The sequence below is a fragment of the Gymnoscopelus braueri genome (genome assembly GCF_963280865.1).
Source record: "Gymnoscopelus braueri genome assembly, chromosome: 8".
Classification (NCBI taxonomy): domain Eukaryota; kingdom Metazoa; phylum Chordata; class Actinopteri; order Myctophiformes; family Myctophidae; genus Gymnoscopelus; species Gymnoscopelus braueri.
In genome coordinates this window covers 7,637,835-7,660,826 of record NC_137609.1, presented here as the reverse complement: position 1 = coordinate 7,660,826, position 22,992 = coordinate 7,637,835, and the positions used below count along the sequence as shown (strand labels likewise).

The 22,992-nt window shown below is 40.5% G+C and overlaps 1 protein-coding gene across 1 annotated transcript in view; it reads right to left on the bottom strand.

The window, feature by feature from the left end:
* Nucleotides 1-22,992, bottom strand: part of LOC308090008 (serine/threonine-protein kinase PAK 3-like) — an 87,296-nt gene that overhangs the window by 47,148 nt on the left and 17,156 nt on the right. The window contains 2 exon segments of the mRNA XM_080435035.1: nt 5,626-5,726; nt 7,064-7,257. Of these exon segments, the coding sequence (XP_080291161.1) occupies nt 5,626-5,726; nt 7,064-7,235 (273 nt within the window). The 5' untranslated portion in view covers nt 7,236-7,257.

Sequence of the window (22,992 nt, the reverse complement as noted above, 5' to 3'; positions counted from 1 at the left end):
TATTTTAAAGAGTGAAAAATCAACTAAAGTCATTATTAGTGCAAGTTCATTCACATTTCATTTGAATGAAAATAACTTGTGGGTAAAATACATTCTGTGAATCTAATGTGATTAATGTGACCGCTACTTCAGTCAGTGAAGTCCAGGGCTGAATGTGACATATTGAGACCTATATAACTAAATATTGGTCATTTGCCAACACATTATTTTGTGAAATAAATGGGTAATATTTCACAGATAGTTATACTATTCTTATAATATATTAAAATACAATCATCCTTAACCTTCAAGTTAAATGCATTATTTCCGTGGACTTAAAAATCATTTTTGGACTTAAAAATCTTTATTATTTTTTTGGATGGCCTTCCTGCCCTGGCAGGAAGGCCGGGCAGGGCCTTTGTGCCCTCCAAAAAATTACAACACCAAAGGCCAAGTGGCCTTGCCCCTAAAATGACGAAATTCCAGGCTTGAATGCAATAGATGTACTCTGAGTCTGTTACAAGTAAAAGTCCGGAATTCAACATTTACTTGAGTAAAAGTACTAAAGTATTGGTATAAAAATGTACTTAAAGTACCAAAAGTAAAAGTACAAAAATGTTTGAAAATAGCAGATCTACAAGCTCAGAACGCGTGCATCGCAACACGTTGTGAGCTTGTAGATCTGCTATTTTCAAATAGCTTATAGGTATAAAATAGGGCTAAAGTGGTTAATGTATGTTTCATAATGATTTATATCTGCAAAGTAACTAGTAACTAAACATTTCAAATAATTGTTGTGGAGTACAAGTATAGACAATTGGAAATACTCCAGTAAAGTAAAAGTACCTCAAAATTGTACTTAAGTACAGTACTTGAGTAAATGTACTAGTTACTTTACACCACTGCACGTCAGTGAAGAAAAAACGCTGGGAACATCCCTAAGTGGCTTTGCAGGGAAACAAGCCCAAAGTCGCTTATAATAAGCAGACCTGGCAACGCTGGCACGCTAAAAGTCAAATTAGCACATGAATGGCCAGTCGGCTGACAGACTTAAATGGCAACTTTTGCCAACCGAATACCAGTCTGTTGCAGTCTGGAGTAGTCTGCAATAGTCTGGACGAGTCTGTTTGGTGCGGAGTTGCCTTTAGATTCCAGTGTCTTGTTGAGATTTTGAATTCTGAGATAATGAAAAACTGTATTTATTTACTTATTTTACTGATAATTATACTGTGTATTTAAAATGAAATCATTCTTAACCCTTAAATTCAATTCATAACAATCGTCACTTTATTTGATGGCCTTGCTGCTCTGGCATTTGACCTTCGTGCTCTCAAAAAACATGACTACACCAAAGGCGCCAAAGTGGCCTTGCCACTAAAACATGAGATTCCAGGCCTGGCTGCAACGCATGGAGAGGCTTGTTCAGCTATTGTTCGCTATCCGTCGTTTGATAAAGCATGTATAGGGCTTATGTGGTTTGAGGTCAAAATGATGACGTTGCTTCCGACTCCATAACTGGTAGAACTGCATTCATGTCTGTGTGTGTGTGTGTGTGTGTGTGTGTGTGTGTGTGTGTGTGTGTGTGTGTGTGTGTGTGTGTGTGTGTGTGTGTGTGTGTGTGTGTGTGTGTGTGTGTGTGTGTGTTGCTATTCTCGTAGCCTTGTCCTCGTGAAGCCTTACTGATGCTGGAGCTGATAACACAGCTGTACTGTTAATAGACTTACATGTCGTTAGAGTGAAAGCACGACTCAAGTAAACAGAAGCTCTTTTTGAAGACTGTAATGTATAACGGTTACTTTATGTTAACCCATTAAAACCGGGAACGCATCTGCGTAACCACTTAAACCATTATGTTATACTTTGGCTATTAAAAAAATAGCAGATATACAAGCTCATAGCACGGCACAGAGTGTCGTGCTGCTGGCTTCTTCCTTTTCTTACACAATAACTTGTTTTCTTTTGATATGTATTGTTTCTATTCTACATTACAATGTGCTAATAAACTAAACTAAACATAATAAATACATAAATAAGCGGTTACAGTACGTTGGCCTCATACTGTATCATAATTGCCTACTGTGAGTCATATTTTAAGGTATTTAGAAAAGAAGGGATAACACTATCTGCCTAAGTCATCTCTTTGACTTAGGCAATTATGAGAAAAACATTTAGCCTAAGTCATATTTATCTGCAAATGCAGAACTGCAAATGAGGGCAAACTCAATTTCTTTCGAGAATAAATAAAGGGATGAAATGAAATGAACTGCTGATTCGCCGGGCATTATTCAGAATGCTTGTTACATTCCAAAATCACTATCTGCTTAAGTCGACTTTAAGCAGATAGTGATTTTGGAATGTAACAAGCATTCTGAGTTCGCAGGCAATGATGCACGGTGAATCAGCATTTGTTCACAATTTGGCCAAAACATGACGCTATGAGAGGCTAACGAGCAGTGGTGGAAATAGTAATCAAATGTTTTACTTAAGTAAAAGTATCGATACTGCAATGTAGAAGTACTACGTTACAAGTAAAAGTCCGGAATTCCAAATTTACTTGAGTAAAAGTACAAAGGTATTGGTATTAAAATGTACTTAAAGTACCAAAAGTAAAAGTACTGAAATGTTTGAAAATAGCCGATCTACAAGCTCACAACGCGTCGTGTTGTGAGCTTGTAGATCTGCTACTTTCAAATAGCCTATGTATAAAATAGGGCTAAAGTGGTTAATGTATGTTTTATAATGTAATAATTTATATCTGCAAAGTAACTAGTAACTAAAGTTTTCAAATAATTGTAGTGGAGTAAAAGTACAATATTTGCCTCTGAGATGTAGTGGAGTAGAAGTACAAGTATTGACAAAGGGATTCTACCGTTGCGCCTCAGCCTTAAACGGCCAGTCCGGTGCGTCACAGGGGTAGGGACAATAGATACAGAAGAGAGAACGCTGGAGCAACACGGACAGTTTAGGCCTTTAATTTATTTCGGTGCAAGTAAAACAGACTGACGTTTCGGTCTTTCGACCTTCCTCAGAGTCATGACTTAAGTATTGACAATTGGAAATACTCCAGTAAAGTAAAAGTGCCTCAAAATTGTACTTAAGTACAGTACTTGAGTAAATGTACTTAGTTACTTTACACCACTGCTAACGAGTAATGAGAGTACTTGTAATGAGTTACTTTCCAGCCTGGCTGCTTGCTAAGAAGACCTACATTTAGTCCCTGCTTTTGCCCCCAGGGCGGGTTCTTCCCAAAGCCGACCTCCTTCACTGCACTCTGCTGTCCCTTTATCTGTGTCACTATAGAACGCATCAAGAGAAGCAACGGGACGGGTTGCCCCGCTCGCTCGCTCGCTCGCTCCATTATTAAAAAACTGGGTTATGTTATTCTTAGAGATGATTGTTATTATATTATGATAAGTCAGCACTGCTGTTAGCCTGCGAGGACGACCAGTAGATCTTGTATATGATACGAACCACATGTCTCCTATAACCTCCATAAGCACTTATTTTATCATTTCTTTGGCGCCTACATACTTGTGTCTTACATGAGATTATGTGTGTTATTATATACGGGGTGTGGGAGGAGGGATACGTTATTTGTTTAAACTCTTATTGACACAGGGCCGACACGCTTTAATTGGAAGCATACGCCGCGTGCTCTGAATTCTCTCGCCCGAATCCCCACTCGTGTAAGAACGATCGCCTCTGTTTCCTGTGGACTAGAACAGTCTAATGACCAGTGGTGGAAAGTAACTAAGTACATTTACTCAAGTACTGTACTTGTACTGTACTAAAATGTTGAGGTACTTTCACTTTACTGGAGTATTTCCAATTTGCAATACTTCTACTCCACACATTTTCACGATTTTTCTAAAATAGTAGATCTACAAGCTCATAGCTATGAGCTATATATACAAGCTATGAGCTTGTATATCTGCTATTTTTGAAAAGCCAAATAAATCTAAAAGTGACACAGATAATTTCCCGGTCTGAAAATGGGTTATATTTCAGTGAACAGTGTTATCACAGACATGACAGAGCCAGAAAATGTGTCCTCAGGCCAGAAAAGCCGCCCCGATCCTCTGACAGTTATCATCACACTGTCTGTGTGCCAAATGATTCTGTAATGAACATGGGCTTTGGAGAGCAGTTTAGCTCCAGACCCAGTCGCTATTTATCTTAACGGCAATTTGCATTCCGCTCAGGAAGGAAATATGCAAATCGCTCTAATCAGAAGTGCAGATTTGAGCGAAAAAACTGAAATAAATTTCTCATTCGTTTCGCACCTTCTGTGCTGTAATTTAGAAAAACGTATTGTGTTATTTATGCCTGGAGCGAAATCTACCATCTTATTAGCATCATCTTATTGTGTCATTACAGTAACCAGGCTACATCTACTCTGTGTTTTCTGTGAGTGAGTGTGTCTGGACAAATATGCCCATATGTGGACACGCCTGACGTCACAGTGTTGTTCAGCAATGGTTTCTGTTGTGTGTGACGACAAACTGGCGCTCGATCCGTGAGAGAGAGAGAGAGAGAGAGAGAGAGAGAGAGAGAGAGAGAGAGAGAGAGAGAGAGAGAGAGAGAGAGAGAGAGTGAGAGTATTTCCAATTGTCTAGATACTTTTACTTCTACTCCACTACATCTCAGAGGCAAATATTGTGCTTTTACTCCACTACAATTATTTGAAAACTTTAGTTGCTAGTTACTTTGCAGATTTATTAGAATTATTACGTTATAGAACATACATTAACCACTTTAGCCCCAATTTATACCTCGGCTATATGAAAATAGACGATCTACAAGCTCACAACGCGTTGCATCACGATGCGTTGTGAGCTTGTAGATCTGCTATTTTCAAACATTTTAGTACTTTTACTTTTGGTACTTTAAGTACATTTTGATACCAACACTTTTGTACTTTTACTCAAGTAAATGTTTTACTCCGGACTATTACTTGTAACAGAGTACTTCTACATAGCAGTATTGATACTTTTACTTAAAGGCATACTAGGTAACGTTTTCAACAAAACTAAAGTTAAATTGTATATCTTTTGTGAGTGGCAAAAGTTTCACAACACCCACTCCATGAATTTCACCCCCGGAAGCCTTTTATTTATATATTTTATATTGAACGTGGACTGGGGGGACTTTCCCGGGGAAATGACGTCATCTGGCCGGAAAACGGAGGTGGAAATGCACTGGTTTCCTGTTTGGCCAGGAACTACCGCAACGGTTTCCTGTTTGGCCAGGAACTATCGCGCTAATAACAAAAAGGAACCTCACGCTGATTTTAAGAGAATGTAGGATTAGAAGATCGAAAAAGAACAGAAAAAGAAAGCACAGCTCATGGTAACTAATGCTCCACTGGCTAAGAGAAACGATCCGTAGATAGTATAAAACAATTAAAAGATCGCTTTTTGAAACGCTTCCGGCTTCCGGTGAAAACGAATGGAATTCTGGGTAATCGAGGACTATGGAAATTGTATGCAGTGACGGTAGTGACCAGCAGAGGTTGCTAAAAATCGTTAGTTGTGAATTTGCATTGTACAACTTTAAGTAAAACATTTGAGCACTTTTTCCACCACTGTATTGTACGGTGCACGTAGAGTGGACAGTTATACGTTGTGTGTGTAAACATCTACTCACTGTAAATTCTCCTGTCACAGCGTCGAAGCCCACGTGGATGGTGTGTTCAAAGTCTGAGGGAAGGGAGATCTCAGGCCGTTCCTTCTCCTTCTTCTTGTTCGCTGCATGGGAGAGGAGCAGAGAGAGGAATACATATATATATGGGTGATATATGGGTCACACGCTTAGCCTATATACATGATTAAACATGTCTTATTGATGCACCATGCTGAATGGAGCATAAAGTGTGTTCATATAAGGGTTGAAGCGAGGTGGTGTCCCTACCAGGGTTAAGGGCCGTCTCAGGGAATGCATATACTGTAACAGATTCAGGACTTAACGGTAGCTCTCCACCAAACAGACTACTACAGATTACTACAGACTGGAAGTCCAATGGAAGGCTGGAGGGTGTGGAAAAAAAAGAGCATATGTACTAGCGCCCAGGATTCAAACCAGGGTCCTCCTGCGTGGAAAGCCAACATCTTATCCACTAGCCTAAAGGGGAATTCCCCCTTGACCAGGTCCAGGGGGGTAGATATCAGGCTTGCTTCTGCTCATCAAGCAGGGAGGCTGGGAGCTGCTCTGAGCTCAGAGGAGCATCTCTCACAGTTTGATCTGGATAAAGTTAGGCCTCCTGATCAGTTTGCAAAAATGTATCTGTAGGCTTGGTGCGGTGTGGATTTGACCGAGACCATTTGATTGTGTTGTTATAAATATGACCCCCCCCCCCCCCCCCATTACAGTTTACACTACTTTCCTATTGCATTATGGTTACTGTTTTCTGCTGCATTATCACTATGCTTATTTTGCTAAATTGCTTGATGAAGAGGCAGACTTTATTGTTTTGGGATTCTGACCTCTGCCCGGCACCTGGTGCAGTACTTAGTGTGAGTGGATGTGCGTGGGCTTTTTTTGCGTTTCTATATTCGTAAATGGACCCTAGACTATATCATGGTTGGGTGTAATTCTTTTATGTGCCCCTTATGCTGGAAAGGCAAGCTCCGCCACTGCTAAGCCCTCCGTACTATAAGGCACATGGTTCTCGATGTGAGATCCGGGAGACCTCCAGTCCAGGGGTCCTTGAGGGCATTCCAGGGGGTCCCCACATGATTAATAGTTAGAAACCAAATGGACCCTTATACTGGTCTGTACAGTAACACTGAGAGTGTTGTACACCCTCTGAGGATTTTACAGTATAGATTGGCGTCCTAGAGATAAAAAATCATATCAAATGGGGGGTCCTCGGACTAATGCATATCAAACTGGGGGTGCTTGAAATAAAAAGACGGTTGATAGAACCACTGCTATCAGGCAGTTATAGGATAAAAGCAGCCATCATATGGAATTTTAGACATCACATTAGTATGTGTATTCTCTATCTTTTTATTCCCCTCTTTTTAATTGTGATGTATTGTTCTACCCTGTGGGCCATGAGCCTGTAATAAAGTGGTGTACTCACTCTTGTCTCCCCCAGGGAAGATGGAGCGGAGGCGGGCCTTCTTGTTCTTCTCTTCGGGAGCCATTGGAAGCGGTTTGGAGGCGTGATTCACTGATAGAGAGTCTCGGGAACTACTGTTCATTCTCAAGGGCGGGGCAGGCGGTTTCTCTTCGATATCGACACTATCAGACATCTTTAACGGCACTCACAGTGTCCTGTGTGGAAGAGAGAGAGACGAGACGAGAGGGACAGAAGAGAGAGACACGTTTTGGGGCTGTCACCATTACACATTTAAGTTGACCATTAACACATTCACTGCCAGGGGTTTTCTAAAACAGGCTGTAGTTTCTGCCAGCATTTTTAAGCATTCTGACTAATCTTTCAAGAACCACAGAATATCTATCTCCAGTATGATCGATCCCCTGATGGTTGCTAATCACGGAGGGTTTCACTGTGCTTCTGTGAAGAAGAAAAAAATTCATTGCGACCTCCCGTTCGCTTGTTATACCCAGTTGAAAATTGCATGTTTCGCCAAAAATACATAGTAACACATGAGCTGCGATACAGAATATTTCCCAAATACTTTAACCAGGAAGTGAATGGAGGAGTAAATCTTTATTTCTTTATTTTTTTTTTTTTAAATGACGGAGATCTCCGTCAATGGCAGGGAATGTGCTGACCCTCAGTTAATTGCGATTAGCGTAATTGTGTGTTTGGCATCGAACATTGGAACATTGGAATAAAAATGTAATTTCTGTTTGCCTTTTAGGCTTCATAATAAAAAATTGCACAGGGAAGATAATGACAAATAACTGAATATATATAATATACAAAGAGATTATTGACATATTTAATAATTTTATACATGTAAAAATAGCAGAAATAGCTGATCTACAAGCTTGCAACGAAGCAAGCTTGTATATCTGATATTTCTGCTATTTTTATATTTGAAAATGTGTGAAAATGTTTCAACATAGAAACGATTATGACGATTATGCAAAAATAATTGCGGCTATTAAACTGACGACACTTGCAGCTCACCTCCGCTCTCCCCTATTGTTGAACAGTTAATGCAAGTCAAACCAGTCAGTCACACACTACAAAATGCTACCAAATAATAAACCACCATGAGTGCTGCAGTTTATAGGAAAGAAGGTGAGAAATGCGTGCTAAATTTTGTTAGCTAATCTAGGGGGGGTTGTTTGCACCCGAGAAAGCTTGCCTAGGGTGGCAATTGGGTCAGAACCGATATTGTCTCAACATAGTCTACCAGGCAGATTTTAAATTACAGGTTTAAATGTCATTTTATTCAACAATATGGTAAGTAGTACACATCAGGGAAGGAGATGGTGGTGACACTGTTAGCGTTTTGTCAACAGTGAAATGATCCAACACACAGTTTCTGACCATTGCTTTAACCAAAGAGAAAATGCAACCAAACTTAAGGAATACAAATCTGTTGGCAATTTAAGATGCCCTGCTTGTTGGCCCACATTAGAATGCAGTGAAATTCAGCTGAGAGAAAGTTTCACAGAGGAAAGTACTGCATGTCCCTCGGCCAGTGAATGTTACAGATTGACTGCTCTCCAGTTTCAGTACAGTGGTGGAAATTAAACTAAGTACATCTACTCAAGTATTCTACTTGAGTACAATTTTGAGGTACCTCTACTTTAATTTTGCGTTTCAATACGTAACACTTCTACTCGACTAGATCCCAGTGGCAAATATTGCACTTTTTACTCCGCTACAATTATTTGAAAACTTAAGTTTAAGTTGCTAGATTAGCAGATATAGATTCTTAACCCTTTAAGACCTGAGGCGATTCTTAAAAATGTTTTCTAAATCCTAACAGTTTTTTGAAAAATAAACTAAAAAAAAAGTTTCACGATTTTTGTATAGCCAAAGAAATCGAATGGGTTATAGCCAAAGAAATCGAATGGGTTAATACAAAACATACTTTACCCAATTAATGCCTATTTTATGTCTACAATCTACAATACATCTACAATCTCCCAATGCATCGCAACGCGACGGCGACGCATCATGAGCTTGTAGATCGAGCATTCAAAATGAGTGCTTTTACTTTGGAGCTTTATTTCGATGCCATAGCACTTTTGTATTTTTTTTTACTCAAGTTTAATTCTGAACACGGGATACTTTTACTTGTAAACAGAGTATATATATTTCTACATGGTGGTAAATCTTGAGTACTTCTCGTTCTTCTTCTTCCAGCAGCACTGTGTGTTGCCAAATGAATGAGGAAAAAAGCCTTGCTCCTCCTGAGAGGACGCGGGGGGTAATATGAGAGAGAGACAGCGGCGATCAGAGGGCATATCAAACGGTGCTCTGTGCATAACAAGCAGTGTGTGTCCTGGAAATAATTGATAGGATATAGCTGAGCTGCCCCAGTCTGGCCAGGTCTGCAACCTGACAGCCATCATGATGCTGCAAGTTAACCCATTCAATACCATTCAATCCGGGAACGTATCTGTGTCACTTTTAGATTTCTTTGGCTATTCAAAAATAGCAGATATACAAGCTCATAGCGCGGCACCGAGTGCCGCGCTATGAGCTTGTATATCTGCTATTTCTTTTGTAATCGTGAAAATGTGTGCAAATCTTTGAATCCAATTTTTTTTTCAAACAACATTTTTAACTAAAATCTTTGCTTCTGGGGGGTCCCTGGAACAACAACTTTTCATGTCAAGGCAAGACCCCGAAAATGATATGTATTTAGCCGCGGACCCTCCCATCTCGAAATATTTTGTTCCAGGGACCCCCCCACCCCCCAGGAGCAAAAGAGTTGAAAATGTTCGCTTTAAAAATATACACATAGCCTATATTCAAAGATTTGCACACATTTTCACGTTTTCTTTACAAAAATAGCAGATCTATGAGCTTGTATATCTGCTGTTTTTGAAAAAAAAAAACAATACAATCGTGAGAATGTGTGCACATCTTTGAATATATACATTTTTAACTCAAATATTTGCTTCTGGGGGTCCCTGGAACAAAATATTTTGAGATGGGGGGATCCGTGGACAAATATATATGATTTTGGGGGTCCTTACCTGAGAAAGAAAAAGTTTGAGAACCACTGAGATAGATATAGATATAGAGATAGAGATAGAGATAGAGATATAGATATAGAGATATAGATATATAGAGATAGATATAGATATATAGACCCCTGAAGTAGGGCATTCATTTACATAAAAACATGAATTAAAATACGGAGATAAGATATTTATAGGGCATTGATAATTATAAAATGCTGAATGTATTTATTGTACGTCTGAAAAAGTGTAGGAAACCCCCTGCCCAAAATTTGCCTATTTTTCTGATATGAGGAAGCCCTGTTAGTACTGTGTGGGAAGTAGGAAGGATATTCCAAACAAAGTATTTCAAAGTGAAGCTTCTGTAGAACCTGCATGGATGCTTTAACCCACTCAATCCGGGAACACATCTCTGTCATTTTAGATTTTAGTCATATTTTATACTTGACAGCAAGTATTTTATACTTGTAGATCTGCTATTTTCGAAAGAAATTCTTGAAAATGTGTGCAAATCTTTGAATATACAGTAGGCTATATTTCTAAAGCGAACATTTTTAACTCAAATCTTTGCCCCTGGGGGGGTGGGGTGGTGCCTTGGGGGGGGTCGTCCGCGGATAAATACATATAATTTTCGGGGGTCCTTGACATGAAAACGTGTTGTTCCAGGGACCCCCAGAAGCAAAGATTTGAGTTAAAAATGTTGTTTGAAAAATATATTTATTCAAAGATTTGCACATAATTTTCACGATTAAAAAAGAAAATAGCAGATCTACAAGCTCATAGCGCGGCACTCGGTGCCGCGCTATGAGCTTGTAGATCTGCTATTTTTGAATAGCTTAAAGTATAAAATAATGGTTATAGGCTAAAATCTAAAATGACACAGATGCGTTTCCCGGACTGAAGGGGTTAACTGATGCACTGTGAACAATAGGCTTAGCCGAGGATACAAAGTGCTGCAAATTGACCGGCCTCTGTAAACACCTGGATGCAAATGTAGCGGATGAGCGGAGATGACAGGGCGTTTTTCTCATGCTGCGTGGGTTATCGGCCGCTCACTCAGGCTAACGGGCGTAGCAGCAGCTCCACACTACACTATACGGCGGCATGCGTATTATTGATGTCTCCGATGGTTCTCTGTGAAGCTGTGAAATGGCAAACCGGCAACCACGAAGGCCCGCCGGAGGAGAATAAACGTTTCACATCAACCTCTCTGTTAATCACAACAATGGGACACGTCTTTAAAGGAGCATTTCAACCCCATTTTCAATGTTTCACGTACTGTAATGGGTCCTCACTAATGTTCAGTGGTACTCACATTTCTTACTTAAGTAAAAGTATCAATACTGCAATGTAAAAGTTCGATATTCAAAATTTACTTGAGTAAATGTACAAAAGTATTGGCATCAAAATATATTTAAAGTACCAAAAGTCAAAGTACCCATTATGCAGAAATGTCCCATTTCAAGTTTTCAAAATTTATAGATATTATTATTTTTTTTTAGAAAATAGCAGATCTACAAGCTCACAAGAGCTTTTAGATCGGCTATTTTCAAATGGCCGAAATGTATAGGGCAATTGGTTAATGTATGTTTTGTAATAATAATCAGAATTATAACTAGTAAAAGTAACTAGTAACTAAAGTTTTCAAATAATTGTAGTGGAGTAAAAAAACTAAACAATATTGCTTCTGAGATGTAGTGGAGCAGAAGTAAAAGTATTCAAGTAAAGTACAAATACCTCAAAATTGGACTTAAGTACAGTACTTGAGTAAATGTACTTAGTTACTTTACACCACTGCTAATGTTGATTATAAGATGGCACCATTTCTGTCTACTCACTCTGTGTACAATTTAGGCATTTAGCAGACACTCTGAATCCAGAGTGATTTACAGTAAGCAAGGCAAACGCAATGTAATAATGTATAGAGACAGTGTAATCTAGGACAGTGCTTTTCAACCCTTTTCATGCCAAGGACCCATAAATTGCTATACATTTAGCCGCGGAAATCCCATCTGAAAATGTCTTGTGCCAGGGACCCCCAGAAGAGAAGATTTGTGTTAAAAAAATGCTAAATTCTACAAAATTCTTCAAACACTTTCAAGATTTTTCGAAAATGTTCAAAAATAGCAGATATACAAGCTTGCAGCGCGGCAGGAAAGGATGCTCTGCGAGCTTGTATATCTGCTATTTTTTCAGCATGCTAACAGGCTGTAGTTTCTATATAGCTTACTGTTTTTCTGTAAATATATTTTTTACTGCTCCTAGTATCGATGATCTCTTGTATGGTATTGTACACTATGTCTTTGCACGTCTTGATGAATTGAATACACAGGACCACAAAGGAAACGAGCCCTCGAGGCTTTTTGTGTTATCCTCTTAGCAGTATTGTATAACTGAACCTCTGTACTTTTTGCAAACTGTATTCAATCAATCAATGATGTCATTGGTAGGCAGGTTTCTGAACTGTGCACAGATATGCAGACAGAGTAGACAGACATGCTGCCTTATCTTATAACGAGCATCAGTGAGGACCAATTATATGAAAATGAGGTTGAAAATGGCTGAACTCCTCCTTTAAAGTTTTTTTTTTAACCCTTTCAATCCGGGAACGCATGTGTGTCATTTTCGATTTGAGCTATAACCGTTGTTTTTATACCTTGGGTTCAAAAATAATAGCAGATCTACAATCTCGAAAAACCTTGAACCTTTGTGCAAATCTTTGAATACGTATATTTTTCTCAAATCTTTGCTTCTGGGGGTCCCTGGAACAACATATTTTGATGGGGATCGGCGGCCAAATACATATCATTTTGGGGGTCCTTGACATGAAAAAGTTTGAGAACCACCGATATCATAGCAACATAAGTTTTTCAGAAAACTGTTAGGATTTAGAGGACATTTGTAAAGATTTTCAAAAATAAATCATGATTTAAAAAAAATATCAGATCTACAAGATCTATGAGCTTGTAGATCTGCTATTTTTTTTATAGCCAAAGACATCTTAAAATGACAGAGGATTTAATGGGTTATGGTAACTCTGCAGCCAGACACAAAAAAATAATTTGGATGGAAGTTCCATGTCTAGCGTAGCGCACGAGACTCGTCTCTCGTCTCGAGTGCTGCGGCCCACCTAGAAACGCACTGACCCCCATCTCACTCGTCTCCTACTCTCTCTCTCTCTTCCCATTACAGCCATTCCCACTTTCTTTATTTCTCAGCCTCGCCCTGAGGGGCCGAGCCCGCGTCACGTGACACAACGGAGCCAACAGTCCTAGAAAACAGGGCCATCATCCAGCAGCCCCTCAGAGTGAAGACCTACATTTCAGAACAAAGACCACTCTCTCTTATACGTTGCCCCTGAGAGAAATTGACGTAGGCGTCTAATTTTAAACCACATAAAACCCCTATATACTTTGTTGACCGGTATTCCCCCGAGGGCAGTGGTGGAAAAAAGTACTCAAAATGTTTTACTTAAGTAAAAGTATGGATACTGCAATGCAGAAGTACTCTGTTACAAGTAAAAGTCCGGAATTTAAAATTTACTTGAGTAAAAGCACAAAAGTATTGGTATCAAAATGTACTTAAAGTACCAAAAGTAAAAGTACTAAAGTACTACTAAGCGTTGTGAGCTTGTAGATCTGCTATTTTCAGGGCTGAAGTGGTTAATGTATGTTTTATAATGTAATCATTTATATTCGCAAAGTAACTAGCAACTAAAGTTTTCAAATAATTGTAGTGGAGTAAAAGAAAACTTTACTTAAGTACAGTACTTGATAAATGTACTTAGTTACTTTACACCACTGCCTGAGGGGTCTATACAGTATATGCTTGGCCCCTTCATTCCCCCCTCTACTCCAAATCTCTTCGCCGAAAATAGCCGATCTACAAGCTCACAAGGCGTCGCATTGTGGCTATCTATCTCGGCCGGCTATTTTGGACGAACGTTCGCCTATTATGACAGCTAGGCCCCAGAATAGAGATTCTCCCCCAAGGTTCAAGAGAATAAAATAGCCCTCTTTTCTGTACTGTGTCGTTATACAAGCTGTTGTTTTCCCATAAAGGATTGCTCATAAAAGGATGGAGCATAAAGCAGTGATGATTTAAAAGCCCACACGCCCCTCCCAAACCATTTCCCCTTTCTCCAGTGGTGATGAGTTAGTTAGCTATTAAAATGAAAGCCAGACAAACCCAATCTGGACCGCACATCCTGAACCAACAGATCATCGACTTATGAGGTGATTTTATTGTACTGTATGAAACAGATTTTATAAAACAGTTTTAGTTTTTTGTTATTTATTCTTTTGCACTGTTATTGTACAGCACTTTGCTGATTTTTAATCTGTTTTATTATTATTTTTCTTTTTACCTTTATTTACCCAAGAATGTTGTTATATGGCAAAGCCCTGCTTCAAATTCACGCGCGTGCACACACACACACACACACACACACGCACACACACACACGCACACACACACACGCACACGCACACAAACCTGGGAACTGCCCCGAATCTATTATTTTCTTTCCTTTTCAGTACTGTGTGCAGCACTTTCAACTGCATTCTCATGTATGAAAAATGCTACATAAATAAAGTCTAGACTACTATTATAGGGCATGGGGGGGGGCGGGAGAGGCTACAATACAGCATTCTAGGTGTGTACAGTGGAGGAGGCATTAATGCAATGTTCCCGTTTCCTCTTTTAAACCCTGTTTAACAACCCTCCAAACGCTCCGTGACAGGCAGGCCTCTATTCCACAGCTACTCAATAACTTTTATTGATAGTTTCGGAGTCCCTCTGCAAAGCCAGCCTGCACCCCAGAGATATCGACTCACCAAAAAACAACCAAAGTTCTGTCAATGCGGCCTTGCTCTGAATGGAACATCCAAGGTACAGCTAGCTTTGCCACAATGCAGCAAAAAAAAACTATGCAGGCAAGAACTCTGAAAGAGTGAGAGTTCTGCATATATTTTGTTTAAGCAAATGATTTTGCAGAGTGACATTGTGTGGTATACGGTTGGTTCGTGCCATTCAGTGCTGTTGGCAGTGGGTTATGTTTGCATGTCTTATCTGAGATGCATCATGTCATGTAATGGTGGACATACAGAGGTTACAACCTATACAGAGTTCTACATCCTGTGCTGCAAGCACATGATTAAAACTCTTCATACGCGGTGGATATATAGTGGATACCACTTGGTATGAGTGACTAATAGACTAATAGAAAGTGCTCTGGAATTGAATCATTTGTCATGCATGAGATTGAAATGTGTTCAATCAGGTAGTAGAAAGGATGAGGGAGTGTAGGGTTCACAACCAAGGTTATTATAGTACCCTTGTACCACGGGGTGAGATGGTCAGATCTCTTGTAAACCTTTCAGTTTCCAGTTTGGTTGCATGTTCACCTAATTCACTGATATCTCAAGTAACAACGTCCTGATTTTTTTGTGATAAAAAAAAAAGATGCAATGATCTGAATCACTCACATACTTGCATCTTACTAATTATGATCTCTGCAACGGCTGAAGAAAACTCTTTTAGCAACCCATATTTTGAGCCATATATTGGGATAGTTTTGGAAACAAATTCAGCGGAGACGGCTTTAGGCTTGTGGTTAATCTGTTTGTGGATGGCATTGGAATAATTTAGCTATTAAAGTGAGTTCAGTCAGATAACTTATAAATACTTTCGTTATGAAAATGAGTTCATTGTTATTAAAGTAATTTAACAGACCAACAGTACCAATCTCACCTGGAAATGTGATATGTACACAAAGAAAAAGAAAAAGTCTCTCTTATTTAGTTTTTAGTCACATTTTAGTCATCTGAAATGTTTTTAGTTTTAGTCAACTAAATCTACAGTTGATTTAGTCAACTAAATGTATTTTGGCGGTGCCTTGATGGCGTCGTAATGGCTGATTTTACACTTGGTTGCATGCTGAAAATAGCCGATCTACAAGCTCACACAACGCATCGCGCTGCGACGCGTTGTGAGCTTGTAGATCTGCTATTTTCAGAGCGTGACACCCCGAACGCAACCAAACATAAAATGACTTGTCTTTTAGTTCTACTGGATCTCTTCTCCACTCTTTCCTCACTAACATTTTAGTCTAGTTTTTTTGTCAATATATTTAGTCTTAGTTTTAATCATCGTAGGTTAGTTTTTATTTCATTTTGATTTAGTTCATTTTGATTTTCGTCAGTGAAAAAAGGTAGTCGATGGACATTTTTCGTCATAGTTTTAGTCGACAAAATCAATACTGTTTGTAACTTTGTATCTTTGTAGCTGAAGTTGAAACCAGCTCAACTTTTTTGTAGCATGTTGTAGCTTTTATAGCTTTTGTAGCTTTTGTAGCAGAGCTACAAACGTTGAAAATGGTGCATTTATATATCTGTATCTTCATGTCGCTGTGGCTTCCATTGAAAATGAATGGTAGACTGTATCTTTGTATCTGCCAGTTTGAACACAGCACTGTGTAGACTAGGTACTGCATTCTGTGACCAGCAGTCAGTGTGTCACCACATGACAGTGACTGGACGTGTGACGGCAGTAAACCAATCAGCTCCAGCGAATGCAGGAGAAACCAAATCAATAGGTGGCTGACAGGACACCCAGGGAGGCTCACATACACAACACCTCCCTCTGCTCATCAAAACTATGCTACTGTATAGTTTGCAGCATGAGTCACACTGCATCTCTGGGTCTTTATCCGCACATAACATTAAAAACATATAAAACTGTGGCCCTGGCCGCTGGCGTAGCGGTCCAGGCACCTAGGCTCAATGTAGCCTGACGGCGCGTCGTGGGTTCGAGTCCCGATCCCGACGGCCTTTGCTGCATGTCACTCCCCATCTCTCTCTCTCTCTCTCTCTCTCTCTCCCCATTTCCTGTCAGCCTACTGTCCTGTCCATAAAGGCATAAAAGCCCAAAAGTAAATATTTCCCCAATTACGATTGGCAAAAAATAGATGATCTACCAGCGCACGTCGCGGCGTGTAGTCGCGGATGTTCCACAGAATTTTCGCCTATTATCATGACACGCACCAGACTATTATTATATCACATGCAGCGTTGAGTAAAAAAAGCTCAGTTAAATAAAGAAAATGTAAGTAAAAAAAAAATGCATTGCTTAAAGTAAGGGAACACATAGGGGTTTGAGTCACCGGCGGTGCAGCGAGGCTTTTTCATGGACTCAAAACGAATCAAAGACCAGCCCATTAAAACCTCTCCCATGGAGTCAATTAACATTTAAGGATGTGAATAACATTCACTTCAGGAGCTGCTATTAACAGCGGAGGGGAATCTCTCACTGTAGTAAAGACAACGGAACGGAATGGAGCACACACACCTATACACCAGAAGAGACACAGCTAAGGCACACAGTTATAGAACATGATATGTTACGGTAACAGCCTCAGCCAGCCAGCCGCCTCTAACAGAATGATATAACACCTCATGGTGGAAAAACACTGCAGTAGTAGAGCTAGCAGTATAAGGGCTGAGATCCTATACTTTCTCTGTCCACCACCATTAGACATACTGAGATCCTATACTCTCTGTCCACCACCATTATACTGAGATCCTTTACTCTCTGTCCACCACCATTATACTGAGATCCTTTACTCTCTGTCCACCACCATTAGACATACTGAGATCCTTTACTCTCTGTCCACCACCATTATACTGAGATCCTTTACTCTCTGTCCACCACCATTATACTGAGATCCTATACTCTCTGTCCACCACCATTAGACATACTGCAGACTGCCTGTTAACCCTTTAAACACCGGGAACGCATCTGTGTAACCACTTAATACCATTATTTTATACTTTGGCTATTCAAAAATAGCTGATATAAGAGCTTGTAGATCTGCTATTTTTGAAAAATCTTGGAAAATGTGTGTAAATCTTTGAATATATATATATTTCTTAATATTTGTAATATGAAATTTTTTTTACTGTCAGGTGATAATCTGTACCCATGTTTAACGGATATTATTAGAAAGCCACTCGGGCCTGGGCCGCAGCGTGTCGGTCCAGGCACCCTAGGCTGCAATGCCAGCCTGACAGCGTGTCGCGGGTTCGACTCCCGTTCCCGACGACCTTTGCTGCGTGTCACCCCCCCATCTCTCTCCCCATTTCCTGTCAACCTACTATCCCCATCCCTCTCTAATAAAGGCATAAAAAAGCCCCCCAAAAAAATAGAAAGCCACTCGGAGTCGGTAGCAAATGTGTCTTCATAATATACAGTAGCTGATGTCACATCAGTTCAGAAATGTGTGCAAACAGTAGAACACCGATGCAGAATCATGGACTCGCCCTAGCCCTGAGACAGAAAGACAATGATATAAAAGCAAAGCAAGCAGAAATAATTCCCCCCTTTTTCAATGACTCATGATTTCAAATAGCTAGTTTTGAAATATGGGTGAGGACATCAGGGTAAAGGAAAACGTATCCCTCTCTGTCTACATGGTGGGATAATTGTGTTAAAAGCTTTCAACATGGCATTCCACCAGTCTCTAAAAATGTAATGGACACCAAAAGGGCTTTTTGTCTGTGAATGAATGTAGAACGATGCTTTTAATTTTGTTTTGAGAGAAATAATAAACACCCTCCAGGACTGAGTTATTATTTGTTAGGGAGTGCCTCCATTCTCTCTCTATCTATCTATGCTGTCACACTATAGCTTTTTATAAAAAACTGTGTCGGTGAAGGAGGTCGAATTACGTGAAGGAAGTCACCTCCTTTGGCCATTCAAAAATAGCAGATATATAAGCCCATAGAGTGCCACGCTATGGGCTTGTAGATCTGCTATTTTGGGGGGAAATCGTGAAAAGTTGTGCAAATCTTTGGATATATATATTCTTTTTTGTTTTAAGTGAACATTTTTAACTGCAATCTTTGCTTCATGGGGGTCCCTGGAACAACATATTTTGAGATGGGGGTCTGCGGCAGGACTGAGTTATTATTTGAAGGGAGTGCCCCCATCCTCTCTCTATCTATGCTGTCACACTATAGACCACCGAAGTCCTGACGTCACTCGTTCATCCCCAGGTTCGTAAAGTAATTTCTCTATGGAGAATAACATTGGGTCATCATCGTCTCATATAAGAATTGTTGTCCAAAAATAAACAAACTGTCTCGGCGATATTGTCAGGGAGATGGTTCTGTATCGTTTATGATAGTCAGACACTTATATTTGATACAGTCTGTTTCTGGCGAAAATTTAACTTATTCGGCATTAGCGTAACATTAGCGTTTTCTCACCGTCAGTTGATGCTTCATTCATATCCATAAGAGTCAAACCCCCGGGGTCATTTGTTTATTTTTGGAACACAGTTCTTATTTGACGCGATATTAAATACGTCTATGGGATTCAGAATGGGGGTGGAAAACCGCGAACCAGGTAGACAAACAAAGGATGTGTAAATTACGTCAGACTTCGGTGCTCTATAGCTTTTATATAAAAAAACTGCATCGGTGGAAGGAGGTCGAATTACGTGAAGGAGGAAGCCAACTCTGGAGGTTAGAACCGATAAACTAAATAAATATTGGGTTTATAGGCTGCGCTGGGGGGGGGGGTCCTCTGTGAAGACGGCTAAAGATGGCCGATGCAGAGAAGAGCCCAGACAGACAGCGAGTGAATCTTGACTCGGAACACACTGACCTATTTACCGGGCAGACTGACAAGACAGACAGTGGTGGAAGGTAACTAAGTACTGTACTACAATTTTGAGGTACTTTTTTTACTTTACTGGAGTATTTTCAAACATTTTAGCACTTTTACTTTTGGTACTTGAAGTATATTTTGATGCCAATACTTTTGTACTTTTACTCAAGTAACATTTTGAACACGGGCCTTTAACTTGTAACAGAGTATTTTTTTTTGTGGTATTGCTACTTTTAATTACAGTAGGTAAAATATCTGAGTACTTCTTCCACCACTGCAGACAGACAGACAGACAGACAGACAGACAGACAGACAGACAGACAGACAGACAGACAGAAAGACTGCCCATGAAACAAGCATCTCCTATTTCTGCAACAGACAGAAAGCTAGGCTATACGCTCCCAGCATAAAGTCCTACCATAAAGCGCGGCTTTGTGTCCTGTGTGTGTGTGTTTATGCTGATATAGGGAGGGAGAGCCCAGGAAAACACAAACAAAAATTATCTGTTGTGATGCGTTTCAACCTGAGGAGGAGGAAAAATGGATCATTAAAACCCAACGGCTGTTCTGCAGACATGAATCGATGAAGCGTTGTTTATTTTCAGATTCGTAAGCGTTGCTTTAAATACACAGCGTTGTGTGTAAAACACCACAATGAGATCATCACACACAGGCTGGCTGTGGGGGGGGGGGGGGGGGTAGAACACAGGACTGGAGAAACGAGCACATCGATCCACTCAGATTTATATGTTAACGGGCCGGCACTTCATTACTCCGCACCCTCCCTCCCTTTAGCCTGGGTCTCTATTCATTTGGCTTGGCTCGCCACATTAAGAGGTGACATCTTGACAGAGATGGGACCGTACACGTGTCACAGAGAGACCCCACACTGAACCGTGGCCACCGCGGTCTGGCTCCCCCCCCGTCCCCCGCCCTGTCTCAGCCTCCATATTACAGAGAATTGGGTCTAACTACACATCTTTCCTCCATAAAATATGAATCCATGTATAGGTATACTAATGCATCCTTCTCTGCTCCTTCAAACATTAATGCTGAATCTGGACGGCCAACGCCAGGAGAGGGGGCCTTGATCTTCAGCAGTGGTGTAAAGTAACTAAGTACATGTACTCAAGTACAATTTTGAGGTGTTTGTACTTTACTTGAGAATTTCCAATATGTTTACTTCTACTCCACTACATCTCTGATCCAAATATCATACTTTTACTCCACTACAATTATTTGAAAATTTTAGTTACTAGTTCATTTGTAGATCTTGATTATTAAAACATACATTAACCACTTCAACCCTAAATACATTTCGGCCATTTGAAAATATTATTATTATAGATTTTCAAACGATTTTTATACATTGAAATGGGACATTCTGCGTAATGAGTACCTTGTACTTTTGGTAGTTTAAGTAAGTTTAGATACCAATATGTTTGTACTTTGTACCAATTTTCCGGACTTTCACTTGTATTTTTGACATTGCAGTATTGATACTTTTACTTAAGTAAAACATTTGAGCACTTTTTCCACCACTGGAAGAGGGGCCTTGATCTTCAGGGTTCATGGCCGTCTTGTAATGGCTCTGCAATGGGGGAGGGAAGGGCTCCATAAGTCTCTCTCTCTATCTCTCTCTGTCTCTGTCTCCCTCTCTCTCTCCCCCTCTCTCTCTCTGTCTGTCGCTCTCTCTCTGCTCGCCCCTGATTAGTGCAGGCTCTCTGTGTCTCTCTCTCTCTCTCTCTATCTCTCTCTCTCTGCTCGCCCCTGATTAGTGCAGGCTCTCTGTCTCTCTCTCTGTGTCTCTCTCTCTCTCTCTATGTCTCTCTCTCTGTGTGTCTCTCTCTCTATGTCTCTCTCTCTATGTCTCTCTCTCTGTGTGTGTCTCTCTCTCTATGTCTCTCTCTCTGCTCGACCCTGATTAGTGCAGGCTCTCTCCGTCTCTCTCTCTGACGAGTCTTTTTGCCTGTGCTCCTCTCTGAAGGATGCTGATCAGACAGCTGAAGGGCGCACGCAGCTGAAGTGGAAGGATGGGCACAGAAAATGCAGACCCCAGTAAAAGGCTCCTTCATTACTAAATGATAATACACCATCTACCTCTATTCTTAGCTACGTCTCCTATTTCTCTTTTTCTCCTGCACCGTATTTCTTGCACAGAAACGATCACACAGGACATCATATATGTGTATGTATATATTCATGCACGCGCACATGTATAGTTGTGTTGCATACAGGCAACAACTGATTGACAAACATCGGCCTCAGTGTTGAATTCGTTCATGTTTCTGACACACACACGTACCGGTGCACGCACGCACGCACGCACGCACGCACGCACGCACGCACGCACGCACGCACGCACGCACGCACGCACGCACGCACACGCACACACACGCACACACACACACACACACACACACACACACACACACACACACACACACACACACACACACACACACACACGGATGTCGGAACGTCTATAATGTGTAAACGATGCTAGCTTTTAAGTGCATCCATTTACAAAAAAACTGTGTGGGGTGAACTATTTCCGCACAGTGACATCCTCCCCAGTGTGTTAAAATTAACTCTCAACGGTGTAAAGATGGCCATTTGACTGTGTTTAACACTGAATCTGAAAAGATTAATTTGAAAAGTGTGCCTCAAGGTAGCCTACTGTACTGTATGTCACAGTCACTGTGTCATGTAGCCTGATCTATGTATCCAGCAGTGCTTTAAGAGTAATCCTCTTTAATGTGAACACACACGCACACAGAATTATCAATTTGTAACTCTGAGGATCGACGTTCAAATGGACAGTTGGACATCCTCAGATTTAAATGAACACTGCACGCTCACACACACACTCACACCCCTACACACGCGATAAAATGACTGCATTCTATATTCAGCGGACAGGGGCGCCCCACCCAGACATAGATCACCAACGATCCGGGACACCCAGACCCTGCGATCACAACAGATGTCAAGCCTTTACCGCTCCCCCCAAACACACACACACACACACACACACACACACACACACACACACACACACACACACACACACACACACACACACACACACACACACACACACACACACACACACACACACACACACACACACACACACACACACACACACACTTCTGGCATGATCTGCCTTCCCAAGGTCAAGGCAGAATACAAGGCAGGCAGTCAGCAGTGCAGATGTCATGGA